The sequence below is a fragment of the Mycteria americana genome, chromosome 2, assembly GCF_035582795.1.
Source record: "Mycteria americana isolate JAX WOST 10 ecotype Jacksonville Zoo and Gardens chromosome 2, USCA_MyAme_1.0, whole genome shotgun sequence".
Classification (NCBI taxonomy): domain Eukaryota; kingdom Metazoa; phylum Chordata; class Aves; order Ciconiiformes; family Ciconiidae; genus Mycteria; species Mycteria americana.
In genome coordinates, this window is record NC_134366.1 from 116,500,495 (window position 1) to 116,516,543 (window position 16,049).

Here is a 16,049-nt window from a genome sequence, read left to right on the forward strand (position 1 = left end):
AGTTCCCACCTGTCTGAGCTTCACTTCAAATCTAGGATGTGGATAAAAAGATTCGAAAGGTTTTAGCCCATTTCTAAGTTAAAAGAAAAAAAAAGGTAATCAAGGATAATAATAAATAACATATCTGCTGGAGAAGTAGTAACTAATACTGGTCCAACTCAGCAATAGCGAGGCAACAACCAATACAAGAAGCATCTAGTTGCAAGGTTAAAGCTGTGGAGGTTTTGTTTTGTGTTTTTTCCTTTTTCTTAAAGTGACACATTTAAAAAAAAAAAAAAATCTTCACAGCAAAGATGCATCAAACGACCAATTGCTATACACAGGCTAGTCAAAAAGGATTTGTTCAAACTTTTTCCCTTATGGTATTATATTGATATTTAATAGGAAAATAAAATACATAGACTTTTTGTCATTTGTATGCATTCATTTGCAAATTTTCTTACAAAAAAGGACCAAGCACAGAAGTTGGCATTCACAAAGTCTATGCCATTTTTTTTGTGTTAAAATTGGTATCATCTATACACTATCTTACAGTATTAACAACATCTATTTGTTTTTGTATGTTTGTTTGTTCTACCCATTGGGTAGGATATGTGCATAATATATTCAAGTTATACACAGCACCATACAAAGAAAAAAAAAAAAAAAAACCACAACAGAAAAAAAGACAGACAACTGAAAAAGCACCATTTTAAGTGAGGCACAACAAAGGTGGGAGCATAAGGCCTGATCCAAAGCCCCCTGAAGTCGGCAAGAGTCTTCCTACCAACTTCACCAGGCTTTGGATCAGGCCCTCTCGAGTGCAAGGGGATTCCTATCTGCTCAGACCTGAACATGAGGCACCTTAGTTGCTTACAAACTACCGACATGCAAATCTCCTCAAAATTATATCTAATACGGACGTATATAATTTATTAATAAACCTACCACGGCAGACAGACAAGCACAAACCAAGGAGAGAAAGGAAGAAGAAAAGAGACATCTTCATCACCCACGAGATCCTACACACACCACGTTGTTTCAGAAAGCTCACACACCAAACCATTTAGAACAGCAGCAGCAGCAGCAATATAGCAAAGAAATGACAGAGTCATCTCTGGCAGTAAATCACACGGCTGTCGGAGGGAAGGGGGAAGTATCTAGGTTATGAGTTTGTTTCTTGTTAACCAACATAAAAAGGTAAGCTCTTTTATAGCAGGAAAGCGATGCTAGCAATACCCGGGTTGCTTGTGTTCCGTCTAAAAATGGAAGAGACAATAGCAAGGCAGAAGTAAGAGCCAGGAGAGTCTGCAACACTTCTCAATACGAAATCGTGCTTGGTTTTCCCTTTCGAAAGCAGGAGAAATGTAGTGAGTGGTTACAAAACCAGCATTAGCGGCCCTCAAATATATCCGATGCAAATAGCCGCGATTTCAAGGAAACACCAGTAGACCCCTCCACTGCGCGTCTGTGGTACTCACTAGCGTGGTAAAGTACTTCATCGAAACTGAGCCATCACCTACACTTGAGTTTGCTGGGAAGAGGCAGTGCAGGTCTGGTGTTGCTTTTGGAGGCTGAACTTAGTGGTGCAGCTTCTGCTAATTCCCCAAGCGGAGCCATACCAAGAAAATGACTCTTTTTTGCTGGTGTAAATGTGCCCAATGGGGCTTTTGCCAGCATAGCAATGGCAATCAGAGGCGGGTCAAAAGGTAATTTACGCCCCTGATTAATGAGGACTGACTGGCAAACAATATATTAAGTATTAAAAAAAACCCCAAATCTTACCAACCAACATTTTCAGCTGGGCCACTCTCAAGACTTTAAACTTCAATTTCCTAATGAAACATACAGAATAGTCTTCGGACGGGAAACCTCATCAACACGTCCTCATCAGAGACTTTTCCATGCTCTAAAATGCCTCTACAGGTCTCAGACAATTCAGTAAGAGTGCCTCTTTCCAGGGATTTAAACGATTGACACATCTGGGGCTAGTTTAGGAGAAAAGTTGTAATTGCACTGGTTGGCAAACAGGCAACGCAGTGCAGGAAAAGACCAGATATGTGTAATTAAATTATTTGCAACAGCCTTTCTCTAAAAAGCAAAGATGTAATCAAAAGCCAGCCTTCGATCACTTGGTTCTCAGCATCAGCTAGGTTTGAAAAAACATGCTTCTGAGATTTAGAGTACATGAAGTACATTTCCCTCCTGTACATCAGTACATGAGGTCTACATTAGGGTTGTCCAAAAGCACGAAGATTTTTTCAAAGCTCACCCAAAAGGAGAGAGCTGGTGGATGGAAGATGCGCTAGTGCACCAGGTCCCGGGCAAGAATTTGCACAGCAAGGAACTCCCCTGATAAAAACAGGGCCGTGACATTTACAGGACTGAAAAGCAAATATTCCTCATGCCTCCAGCTGTGTGACAAATGACCTGTCATTGTTCCTGAGAGCACAATATATAGCCATTTAGCACTTCTGGAAGGTGATTATGGAATAGTAACTAATATATAGATAATCAAGGGGTAGGATACAGGCACAAGTTTGCATGCAGGTATGTATACAGACATATGTGCATGGACATGACTTAATGGTAATAACCAGAGAGAACTTGTGAATAATCCTAAATACCTTCAAATGTACCAGGAAGCCTATTGTTTATCCCTGGGGGAAGGAAAAGAAAGAAAAGAAAAAAAAAAAAGGCAAAGAACCATTTTGGAACATATCTATTTTCACCAGCATACTATTTTCTTTTTCTTTGCCTATGAAATCAGGTTACCTTAGTTACCATGAGCATTCAGGGCTCAGAGTCAGAGAAAGGTTAGTAATCAATCTTCTCCAAACCATTCCAACATTCCTTACAGATCAGAGTGTCAGTTTTAAGGTCCAATCTCTCACTACCTGGCAGGATTAGAAACGACCGCTTCAGACAGCGCTGTTCCAGACAGCCTACGCAGCACAGGACTCTCCAGCAGGACAAGGCTTTCTTCCCTATTGCAAAGAAAGTGCATTCTTTCAGAAACAATGTCATTTCACTCCTTGCCCTTCCCTGAACCACATTCACAGTAAAAAAAACCCAAAAACCAAACTCAGCGACACTGGGGTTTTTTTTAATATTTCTGCAACACAAAAATTCAGAGATATGGGATAACAGAAGCAGCTTCCAGCTGGGACAAATTGGTGGGAGAAGTGGGCAAGCAATAATAAAAAGCCAAATGAAGCACAGGTTGACCCATGGTTCCTGCAGATTCCACGACTGCAGGAACATAAATACCTTCCTCACTAGCCATCGAGAACTTGTACATGGGGGATGCATCTGAGTTTTCCTATTTACAAGGAAAAAGCACGCTGTAATAAAGTCACACCAGGCTGAGACCGGGTTAAGTGCAGAGTTCATCAGTGACAAGACTAGGAGTAGCTTACGTAGGTCCTCCCTAACAAAAACAACCTATTACGCAAAGTACCGTGAATTCTGCACATGCCACACGCTACAGGAAAGGGATCTGAACACCGCTCCATCGACTGGGTACTGGTCTTCATATTCATCACTCGCTTCTTTTAAGCAGCGTCACATACACAGAGCCTGCTTGCACAGCACCGAGATGAACACAACCACGATCAGGCTAAATGTACATCCAGAATTAGAGCTAAGTGCCGAGTTCTCCATCAGGAAACTGGGAGAGAAACTTCTCTTCCGTTGCTAAACCCCCTGCCTTTTCTAGCCCTGCAAGATCATAGGAAAACACCACAGATGGGGCGTATTTAGCACCAAGAAGGGAGCCATGCCAAGCCGCATAAGGGAAAAATTAACCTTTGTGGTAGGATAGAGGTCATAATGCTTTATTTCTTAAATGTACGTAAAAAAAAATATCTTTTTAACTTGAAAATTCCTAAAGCGGGGACATCACTGGACTGAATTTTGGGAAGACGGTTACTGGGCAAAGGTCAGGAGATGCAACCAGAATTCAGGCTAATATGATCCATCACACAGAAAACTCCACACACATATTATGTGGGTTTCGTGCATGATACACAGAAACCAAAACACCAGTATAGAGGTATAATCTACATGATTAACTCTACAATATTTGCAGAAATCTTTTATAATTTACAAAGCTTCATTTGAGTGGCTGTGGAATACAGCTTATTAATTCTGGATATTTTCAAAGGGAGTTTTCCATAAATGCTTCATAGAACTACCTATCTTCAGACATCGCCAATTTCTAAGCCTGTAAAGACTGATAGTGCTATCTAATTCGGATATTCCTTCTTTTACCATTCTGTTCTCTTAGCAAGGGCATATTCTCTCTCACTGCAACAAAAGAAAAAGTAGAAAGAGAAAACACACTGTTGCAATGTTACACTATTGACAGCCCCCCCATCGGAGATCACCAATATTAATCAGAAAATACCATATTTAGTCCTATAAGAGGCCCCAAAACAAGAGCAGCAGATTGCAAGCTCACCTATAGCAAGCAACAGGTGACTACACTTTCAGAGCTGACGGGTATACTGGCTGCACATTAGCTTTGGACAGCAGAATACGATGAGAAGGCGAAGATGCAAGAGGAAACGCAGCCATTAGGTGAGCAAATACTAAGTTCTTTTTAAACAAATCTTTTCTACAGAACTGGAACAGGTTACGTTTTCCACGCAAAGAAGAATTTCCTCAGTCAAGAAAAATTAAGAGACAACAGTGCACACATCATACTGGACAACGTTAATGGGAAGTGCATAAATCCACTGGCATGCAGAGATGGCAAAAGACGGTAAAGGGCTGTCTTCAAAGAAAGCATGTCCCCAAGAGGTGACTTTGAAGGCAACTTCAAGGCTCACTTCGCTGACATCTCTGTGCATGGGGAAAAGTTGGTACTCAACTGGCCCAAGCCCAGGGCCCAGTCCAGCTGTGCTCTGCCACAGCAAATGAGTTCCAGCTGTTCTCGCCTAAAGGCTTCTCGGCTAAATAATCCTCATTTAGGCAACAGCACAGTATCTGTGTAGGCACACATGTTCTCTGACTTAAAAGCTCACTTCTGAAGGACAACAAAAGTCGATGAAGACCAAAACCAACACTTTCTGGGTTTGTCTTGTTTGTTTTGTTTTGGTTTTTTTTTTTAACTAAGAATTATGTACAGAGGTTGTTTGCAAAAATCTAATTTCACAGCTTTTATTCCCAGGAACCGGACATGACAAGAGCCCTAGCTGACTGACAGCCACCTAGTCATCTCCTAAACACCTGTCCTGTGAGTCTGAGTGGGAAAAAAAAAAAAAAAAGTGAATCCCATCATACAATCTCTACCTCTCCCTTCAAATAACCCATAAATTAAAAGGCAGCTTTACTCTGCATTACCAGCGTGACTCAGACCAAAAAACAATTACAGAGACAAATGAGGCTGCATATTCAGACTAACAGTTACACAAACATGTTCGAAACTAGAATAAAACCAAATTACCTTATGAAGAAAATAATCTACACTGAGGCCCATAAAACACACACACAGACACGCATACTGTTTTGGCATTAAAACTCTGCATAGATCAAAGATGCACTTCAGTTATCAGAGCCCCCAGTGTACAGAAGTCCTGCAGAAATCCAGCCTCCAGCCACGGGACCAGGCGCTCGGGCACAGTACTCCTCCACAGCACGCTCAGGGCACTCAGTGGCTGCTGCCCGTAACCAAGCACAAGGCTTAAGAAAATAGAAAAAAGTGAAAGATCTTAAAGTGAAAAGGGAACACCCACACATACACATATATATTAGAAACTATTCAAGCTAAGACTCTAAAGGTTCTTACTTTAAGTCCATTTCCAAAATGCATTTTAAGTGCAAGTTGTGCTTTTTCATGTGCTTGTGATGCCACTATCACCATGCGTCAACTGCCTTCCAGCGCTGCGTGTGCTTCCACACAGAAGCAGCCAGGGAATCAATACCCCACATGCCATTTTACAGGCAGGTAACATTTTCCAACTACTCTTAAGACCAGCGTGGCAAAACTAGGGCTTACAGACACTTAGTTAATATGCAAGTCATCTTTACCCATGAGCACAGTCCTGCTGGTGTCAACCGGATGACGTGCACGGAGGAGGGTTTCCGCAACAGGGCCCAGAGCAAAATGGTTTGCAGTGAGAATAACCGGTGCTCCCACACCACTGCCAGAGACACCACAGAAGCCAGCACCACTGTCACAAGCACTCTCGGTACTGCTGCGGAAACTGCACCGGGGGTTATAGCTACAAAGGCCCCTTCGCTTCAACAGGGTGGATCTCCAGGACTGAACTTCAGTATCTAAAGGACGAAATGGAGAGCGAAAAGCACAACAGAGTCTCACATATTTTAACAGCATTGCAGGGGAAAAATCCCACCCTGCGTTTTTAAACAATTTATTGCATAATGTCATGATATGTGACTAAATACATTTCAGCCTACAGTGAGGACAAAAATCTCTAAAAACATAAGTACTGGCGATACTGCATTATGAAAAGGAAAAGAATGGCAGCACTTAGTTAGAATCGATACAAATTAACACCTCTGGGATTTTGTTTTGCCGTTTACGAAACAAATAGTCTACATTGCAAAATAGCTAAACCCTAACTGATGGAAAATGCTGGGATTTCATATTTGCCTTCTTCCATCCAAAAGTCTCCAAGACACTTCACTGATGCACTGTTATTTGAATGCAAATTATTGCAAAGACAAGTTAAGTGTCCCTGTATTTCTTGATCTGTAAAAGTCAAGAGATGTTAGGCTAAGTCCTGTCCCCTTTTTCTAGCAAACCCGGGGGGAGGGGGGCAAACTCCTCCAGATTACTTCTGGGGCTCTATCATTATTCCACAGGTGAAAAGACAACATATAGAAGAACTTCACATAAAACAGTTCCCTCATATATATTTTTTTTTAAAACATTAAGATAGTGCAACTTTTTAAAACACATTTATCACAACACAAATTAATTCCTTGCATTCATCTAAGTTCTCAACTTTATACCTTGGCACACAAAACAGGAATTTTGTTTCATATTAAAAAAAATCCACACCCTGGGAGAAAAAAAAAAGCAAACTGGCCAATTCTTCCCCCATTTATCTAGCAAAACCACCTTCTTCCTTCTGCCATTCAGTGAGTATAAAACAGGCTGTAGAAGCCTCATTTCTGTGCTAAGTTAACTTTTAGAATTAAATAATTGAAATAGTTTATTAAAAAAAAATAATATATCCCCCCCTCTCCCCTGAAACACTGCTCGTAGACAAACTGAATGGAAGTTTGTATTTCTTTCAATCGGCTTTGCATGCAATTCCCCTGAAAGGAATCAGAAACAAAGAACTGGTTTGCACGTTTGGTTTTACTAAGTTGTACCACGTGAAACGTAACAACATTGTGCACCGGAGCATGGGGGGGTCTTCCTCCACCGCTCTGCTTGAATCTCTTGTCTTCAGTTCAAATGCACCTGGGCGAGTAACTTAGACCAGGTTTCCTGGTTTCCGGTCTTGGCCTTTGCTGGGGACTATTGTGCTCTCTGAATTGTTCTGCTGAAACTGAAGTCTGCTCCCCCTCTGCGATGAAGGAGGCGCGTTGCTGTGCTGGTGATGGAAAAAAGAGGAGCCTGGGTAATGCCCCATGACCTCGCTGTACGTCGGGGGTGGTCCTTCCATCCTTCCATTACTGCTATAGTTGGTTGCACTTATGCCCGAATTGCTGCTTGGTGGGCAGGGGCCCCCATTGTACATCGAGATGTCTATCAAGTCGCTATCAAAAATGGTTCGGTTGGGTGGTGCCCTGACAGATTCCCGGTTGAGCTCCATCTGCTGTTCTGGGTCCCGGAGCTGCAGGGTGCACGGGCCTTGGTACGGCGGTGGCTCTTCCCCGTCAGAGAGGGAGATGGTTGGAGGAAGGTCAATCTCATGCTGCATGTAAGGGTAAGTGGGCTGGAAGCGACTGAAACGGTCCCGCTGCATAAAAGATGGGGCGGTAAACCTGTCCCTGGACCTTGGAGCGTACATGATCTGAAACGGGAAGAGAGAGACATGTGACTCCACGTCTGAGCAAAGCACTGTGGGTGCTGCGTATTTACAAAGAACCAATAAAACTGAAAATACTTCTCTTTGTCACCTATCTTAAAAGATTAAACCCAGCAGATATTGTGCACGCATGCTCCCACACACATGCATGTGAAAAGAAGAGGTAGGAGTTGCAGGAAGGATCTAACACAAGATACTTGAGAACAGCTTCACGAAGGAAGACCAAGACCTCACACAGCTCCTTCTGACATTAAAACATGCAGAGCCGAGAGAAAACAATTCTGTTTCTGTACATAGGAAACACTTTCTCTCTAGTCTTGACAATTAACTAGTTCTATGAAAATGTTCCAATACTGAATTTCAGCTGTAGTCTGAGCCTCCCCTTCCTACTCAGAGTTAATGTAATACCCTGCATCACCAAAGAATTCAGATGGTCATTTTAGCACATTTTGTAAAGGCCTGGCATATCTCACGCCTTCACTACCAGAGTGTATCGGGTGTCCTCCTCCCTCTTAGTTCTCAGCCAGAACACAGCCTCCGGGAAGGACCTGCAAGGCTTCTGCAGTGTGAGTGGAAAAAATGTCCCCAGCATATTAAGCCCTGGAGAAGGTCAGGCTTTACAAGAGGAAGAGTTCAAGATACTCTGTGAGAAGCTATTGCTCCTCACTTGGTCTATCTCAGATCTAGAGAGACGCACCAGCTTCTTAGATCCAGATCTGTCAAAACTGCTCTTCTCATTTTTGGGTCCATGTAGGGTCTTTAGCCCCCGACCCTGAGAGATGCAAGGTCAGCCACCAGGAAGATTCACTGTTTGACACGGGTGAGATGGGCGACTTGGAGCAACACACCCACAAATTATCACTCAGACCAGGGATCTGTGCTAGCCAGAAGATGGAAGACACTGGTGATAGGATGTGTGTTGTAAATCCAGGAAAAACACAGGGAGAAGAGCAACTGGTCTCACAGATTCCACTGAATACTCAAATGAGACACACCTCCATCACTTGGTGCCTCTATGCTACAGGGAGCTGCGGACAGAGATGAGGTGTCAGGCAGGCAAAACTTCATTCTTTTAATGAAAAAGTCTTAAGCATTTATGGAATGGGAGTTAAGGTAGGCTCAGATGTCCACATGAACCTGGCTCTTGGTCTACACTGAAAAAGCTTTATGTACTAAACAGATGCATGTTTTTGAGAGGAGCCAAATATACACAACAGGAAAGAGGAAAGCACATTGGTGAAAATAATAAGAAATCTGTCTGTACCTCTGAAGCACCCTGGCGCGAAACTGAACTTTCTGAAGGCCACAAGCACCCTTCCTGGAATGCAGAAAAACACAACAAAAGAGAAAAATTAATAGATCACATCACCATCCTACCTCAAACACCACAACTTTTAGGAGCAGTCAGCTTCTAAGGACTGGCTGTCTCCACCTAGAGAAAGGTGATAAACAAGTAATGTCCCACCCCTTGCTTTACAAAACTAGAGCAAAGAGCAGCTCTACACCCAAGCAAGTCATGCCTGGTCCATTTTGCAAGTGCCGAGATGCCAGCCACAGCATCCAGCCTCACAGGCTGAAGGACGCAGCAAGCCGGTCACAGCTACGAGCGCATGGCAACACGCAGAGACGACAGGAGACACTTCAGCACTTGCGTGCTGAGCGGGTACCCTTCATCTCCCAACCCATGACAAGGCCACATCAGCACGGTTGGCAGGTCCGATGACACTGAGCTGCCAGCCAGGATCCTGATTACACACCAGAGCCAAAACAGTTCACAATGAAACCTGGCATCTGTAATCTCGGTGAAGTGACAGTCACCCTAAACCCAGGTATATTCTGGTCAAAACTGTCAGTTGCCCAATTCCCACCATAAACAGTAATTAAGCAGCTGAGGTTTCAGCCACCAGTTCCCCTCTTCAACCACTTCCCCAGCCACCTTCTCAGGCCAAAGTATTTTCTCTCTCATACCTTGAAAGGCTGTTCTGACACTGTACCAGCACTCAAGGCAGAATAAAAGGGTGAAGAACAACATGTGTGTATCATTATTTTTCTTCTCAATTGTTTAGAGTAGCAGTAACTACCTCAATGGATTAATTTTATTGGGAAATTTTGAAGCTGAAAAGGACACATCAGAGCAGCTATAAAGCACAGAATTTCAATCTTGCTGCTAAAAGAGAAAATCAAAACATTGTATGGTCATGACTATTTTCTTGGTGCTAATTCAAGTTTTATGATTTTATAGACATAAGAAATTTCAGAACAGGAAGGAAAATGCATACTGTCCCCAAAAGCATTACCCTGTATAGACTATTTTCAAATCTTACTGTACTGCTGCTTCTCTGCATAGCATCTTTCAACATATTTCAGATGTAAAAATAGACCTAACTAGATGTTCATCATGACACTCAGAGACCAAAAGCCGTCTGTGATCTTGTCAGCAGAGTCCACCGCAGAGGAAAGCTGCTCTAAGAGGAATCTCCCACAGGATTCAGCTGTTAAGGGAAATGCTTTGAATAACAAAGCTGGTCAATCACTTCTCTTCTGTAGCTTTAGACAGCAGAGAGAGAGGGAGGCTGACAATTGCAATTATTTACAACTTCCCTTGCAAGTATCCCCATTTGCAAAGGCCTGATACAAAAGACAAACCTTACGCAGATTCGTGTATTTCAGTGCCTATATAAGGTTTTGTCAATAGAAGAAATTGTAACTGTATAACCGTATATATACACATATATACATACTTGTACCCACCTTCCCTTCCATCCCTCCATCACCCAGATGCCCTCATTTTGAAATATCTGAGGGTATATTTGCACAATTAAAGATAATCAGGTTATCAGCAGCTGACCCAGCAGGCTCCAAGCCTGTCGCAATTATTAAGTAAAACATACTAGTCAAAGCTAAAGTGCTCAATTAACCGCCCATGAACTACAGGCCATACACAGCCCAACAGCAGATTCCTGAGTGATGGTTTGAAAAATACGACAGCGTGTAGCTTTATGCTTAGTGCAACTGTCTCGGTCTCTCCTTTAATGTGTTCAGGCTCAGAAGAGAGGTAAAAAGGCAAAACCAATGACTCAACCCAGAAAGGAATTCAATCTACCACCACCACTCATGTTACTTAAACTCCCTTATGAAAGAGAGTTTCCAATGTAGAAGTGGAAACGACAACTCCCATCCTAGGGCCAATCTCCCCTAAGGCAGGAGAGTAAGAGCAGCCAAGGGAGATGGTGCAGCATAAGGAGAAAAACTCCTTGCGCCGAGATGGAGCGGGACCTGCATGCTGAGCCTAGGCACACAGACCCGGTACCAGCAATGTCTAACAGAAACAACTTGCTGCAAGAGTGGAGTTGCCCATTACTTCTACTGCTGATGCCTGAATCCCAGTACAGTAAAAGACCCTGCCTGGAGGCACTGCAGCTGCTAAAGGGACCCCACAGAGTGTGACCAGGGTGCTGGGATAGTTGGACCAAGACGATGAGACCAAAGGAGCCCAAGGCTCTCCCCACTCTGGGCTACCTACTCGAGGAGGTAGACAGCTTGGGATGCAGCTGAACTCCAAGGCTGTGAGATCCTTAGGATGCAAGGGTGTGTAACAACACGGCCTCTGTGACAGTTGCCCTACAGCCCACCTGTAGCTACTCCCTTCCCTAAGGTTTCCTCTGGAGAGAGCAGCAGGCTGAATAAACCATTTGGCAGCAGCCAACCCCCAGTAAGATCTCTATCCCAGGAGCCAGAGGAACTCCCCAAGCAGATGGCTGGGTAGCGTGTGCTCAGTATGCCCACGCTTGGAAAATACCAGGCTCACACACCACGTACAGACCAACCTCACCATGCATACATGGTCGGTCCAGTGCCACAGTACAGGATTCTCTCATCATCACTAGAATAAGCCCAGACTAACTGGCCCAATGTAGGAAAAGGCATTACACTCTTAGGGCATGGACAAGTCTTAAAATGGACAGCAAGAGAGGAGGAGCTCTCAAGGAGAAAAGGAAAGAGCTGACAGACAACTGGGTTTCCTGCACTCAGCTAGAGGAATCCTTGAATCCTTCTAGGACATGAACTTATTGTACACTGACCTGCAATGACAAACACAAACATGTAGAGGGGCTTCCTAATCTTTAAGAGGAGAGCAGCACGACAACATGGGAAGAAGAGTACAGAGAGGAGGAAAAGAGAGAGAAAGAGACAATGGACAACATGCCAGTGCTTAATTATGCATGGCTCTATGGTGTTTATAAGTATTTGAGGGATACAATAGAACAGCAAAATCATTTATAGATAATATCACACACTAGATGCCCCTTATCCTTTTACATAGCACATATTTCATTAGGTGCCTCTGAGCCAGAGGCAGTAGCTCACTACTGAGCTGTGCAGCTCCCGCTTCAGGGCTGGCCTGGGAACTGCCAGCTCAGAGCAAAGGCAGACTCCACTCAGGTCTGCAACCACTTATTTAGATATGCCCTTCTGCTAACATCCCAAGGCTAAGAGAAAAGTTAGGAAATTAATAAAAATTTAACACACCAAAGTGCTTTGCTGAATCTTGCCCTGAAATGCTATAGGAGTTTTCGGCACTTTGCCTTCTATAGATAAACCCCATCTCCTCTACAGGTGCCATCTGTCTGGAACAAGAGAACTGCATCCGAGCAGGTGCCTGCCCCATCTTCCCAATTTTGGTCGTTTCAGCCATTCTGCCTTCCTGAAATCACTGCATCCACCATGGGAGACTTACTATCTACTTTTCTCAAGTCTTCACGACAGGGAAATCCTCCCTCCCTGCCCTGGGTAGATACAGCCTAACCCAAGGGTTGGTGCCCACCCACCCCACTGCTCTTGGGATGATGGCAAGGGGTTGAGAGGAGAAGAAAGTAAAAACCTCAGTGTTGCAGAAGGAAAATATCCCCATGAGTTTTTCCACACACTCCCCCCCCCCCCCCCAAATGTAGATGTAAGAAATAACATGCTGGGACTGCCACGAACAATCTGGGGTGACTTACGATGAGGGAAAGTGTTATTTCGTGTTCTCTCCTTGTCCTTCTACTTACAGACCTTCATCTGACAGCTAAAATGTTTCCCTGTGCTCACATCAGTGAAAAATCAGGTAAGAACTGACAGCATTTGTATTTACATTCCCTCATATTGTTTCTCCCTTTATTATTCAAAATACCAAGGCAGACTGGCCTAATGATAAAAAACTACTTTTGACTTCTTTTCACTCAGTGACTTCTTATCCCATGAGCGAGATGGTATCAGGCACAAGCAATACAGCTCAGCACGGCAGCTAACCAGCTGCCAGGCCTGGCGCAAGTTCGCAGCGCCGGTACCGCACCGCCTGGCAACGTGCCGACAGGCACTTCCCAGCTAGCAGATCCAGCGCTGGCCGTCCTGCTGGATGCCCCCTCACATCAAATGCCCAGGGATTTTTACAAGTAGTTCTCAGGTATGTGCAATCAAGGCTAAACCCGAGCAAATGCAATTTACCCATTTTTTTCTGTGGGCAATATATCATTTACCTGCTTCTTATAGGTTCTCAACAGCTAGCCACTTCAACTTGCTCCTTCTTAATCAGACTAAAGGTCTTCTGCCATGAGCTTCAATGCTTAAAAGTAACAGGGAGAGAAAGCTTATGCATTCATTCCCTATATTGTACTCATTTTTAACACTGTTAGGTTTTTGGAATGAAAAAGGATGGGTCTCCACGGTAAATCCTAGCTCCTACAAATAACACCAAAGCAAGAAAAATCTTAGGGATTCAGCCATGTCTTTTGCTGACCTTAGCCATTCCTGGGTTTCACAATAATTTACAGAAATTAATTTTGCTATTAGGTTTTGAAATAACAGCATCATTTAATAAATCCAGCTGGGTGATTACTTAATTATCTTATGGTGATGATTATTTAACTCAATATTTAGAGCTTAGGAGACTGGATAAGCATAAGATAATTTGCCTAATATGTATTTTAGAGAGGTTAACAGTCTCTAGAATTAAACAGTTTAGGAAGATGAATTTTTGAGGCCATTTTTAAACACTGTGCTTCCTGAGCACACACTGTCATCCAACTACCTTGGCTGAGCATCAGCACATTGACAGACAACAGGAAAGAAATTTACCAGAAGAAGAATTTTTAACTCAGGATAAATTGCAGGTAAAAATTCACGCTAAGAAAAATTCCTCAGACTAATGAAGCAAAAGCATCCCTGTGCTGGTTTTGGCTGGGATGGGGTTAATTTCCTTCACAGTAGCTAGTATGGGGCTATGTTTTAGATTTGTGCAGGAAACAGTGTTGGTAACACAGGGGTGTTTTTGTTATTGCTGAGCAGTGCTTACACAGAGTCAAGGCCTTTTCTGCTTCTCGCCCCACCCCACCAGCGAGTAGGCTGGGGGTGCACAAGAAGCTGGGAGGGGACACGGCTGGGACAGCTGACCCCAACTGCCCAAAGGGATATCCCATACCATATGGTGTCATGCTCAGTATATAAAGCTGGGGAAGAAGAAGGAAGGGGGCGTTGTTCGGAGTGATGGCGTTTGTCTTCCCAAGTCACCGTTATGCGTGCTGGAGCCCTGCTTTCCTGGAGATGGCTGAACCCCTGCCTGCCCATGGGAAGCCGTGAATGAATTCCTTGCTTTGCTTTGCTTGCGTGCGCGGCTTTTGCTTTACCTATTAAACTGTCTTTATCTCAACCCACGAATTCTCACTTGTACCCTTCCGATTCTCTCCCCCACCCCACCGGAGGGGAGTGAGCGAGCGGCTGGGTGGGGCTTAGTTGCCGGCTGGGGTTAAACCACAACAATCCCCTGTAATCCAAACTTTGCTTTTTTACTGACTCTTAAGGAGATTTTCAGTTTTTCTCCACTTTTCAGTTTCTGAGAATTAGAACTCTGCCTGGAATTGTATTTCCTGAGAAACAAAAGTCAGTTTTTCACTTTCTGAAATGCATTACAGGTATTAAGAAGGTCCTTCTTTTCCCCTCGATTAAACTCAGATTTTTATTTTATTTTTTTTTATATGTGTGTGTATATATATATATACACATACACACACACACACAAAAATATACACACCTGTTTTGCAAATGAAGTGTTTCAGATAGCAGTGTAGTTTCTGATTTTGGCCCTAGGTGGCAGCGATACATTACAGCACTTTAAAGCAGCAGCTTGCTCCAAATGCTCCGGGAGGGCACAGGGGCTGGATCCTCCCTGCCTCTTCCTCGGTGAGAGAGACCATCACAGCTCTTAAGATTGCAATATTTTCCCTGCCGAACACAAGCAAAGCAAAACTATTCCGCTGTCCCCAACAGAATGACAACTATTCCAGCAGGATTGCTCTTCCCTTTAAAAGCTGTGTTTCCCAAGGGCAGGAGAGGTTACAGCACCTGGCAGAACGGTACACGGTACCAAGGAGAAGTACTAGAGAGACATAATTATGGAGAGCACCAAACTTCTCGCTTGTAGTCCACCTCCCTACATTTACAGTGATTATTTGTTACTTAATGCTTTAAAACTTTTATTTCCCCAACTTCACAGCACTTTACCACTTTAAGTAATCTTCATTTCATCCGAGTGAAGGAAACGAGTACTATCGTCCTTCCTCCTTTATTTGGAGATGAAGCAAGTTGCCCAAGATGACACACTGAGTCAGGAGCCACCCGAAGCCAGTGCTCCTCGCTTCTAGTCCTATGTGAAGGTTTCCTAGATGATCCTGCCCTTATTAAAAATGTTCTGACTTTATTGTGGTAGACTTCAAAGAGCAGCAGCCAGTGCACACTGTCCCTCCTGGCAGCACACCCTGAGGAGAGGCAAGCCCGTGTCCCTCACACGGGCAGCAGGAGAGCACAGGGCACGTCCAGCTCCTGCCAACTGATGCCTGGTGTAAAGGAAAAAGTTTGGCAGAGCAGGGTGGTCTACAGCACTCATACTCTCTCCCAGCTATAGAATGGGTTCTTGTTCCTACTGGCATTTTCTTTCTTTTGCACATGTCAGTAAGAAAATGAGAATGAGTGGGCCAGAGATGCCAGCAGGGAACAGAAGGAATAATGCTTGCGCCAGTGGGGAGT

The 16,049-nt window shown here is 43.8% G+C and overlaps 1 protein-coding gene across 10 annotated transcripts in view; it reads right to left on the reverse strand.

The window, feature by feature from the left end:
* Positions 1 to 7,294: 7,294 nt before the first annotated feature.
* The window catches only part of LDLRAD4 (low density lipoprotein receptor class A domain containing 4), a 293,336-nt gene continuing 284,581 nt past the window's right edge, over positions 7,295 to 16,049 (reverse strand). For 8 of the 10 annotated variants that reach the window (XM_075494312.1, XM_075494314.1, XM_075494315.1 and 5 more), the window contains 2 exons: positions 9,253 to 9,306; positions 7,295 to 7,973 (listed from right to left, as the gene is read on the reverse strand). In XM_075494312.1, coding sequence (XP_075350427.1) covers positions 7,431 to 7,973; positions 9,253 to 9,306 — 597 coding nt within the window. In that variant the 3' untranslated portion in view covers positions 7,295 to 7,430. The remainder of the gene's footprint in view (positions 7,974 to 9,252; positions 9,307 to 16,049) is intronic. The other 2 variants (XM_075494317.1, XM_075494319.1) reach the window with 1 other exon arrangement.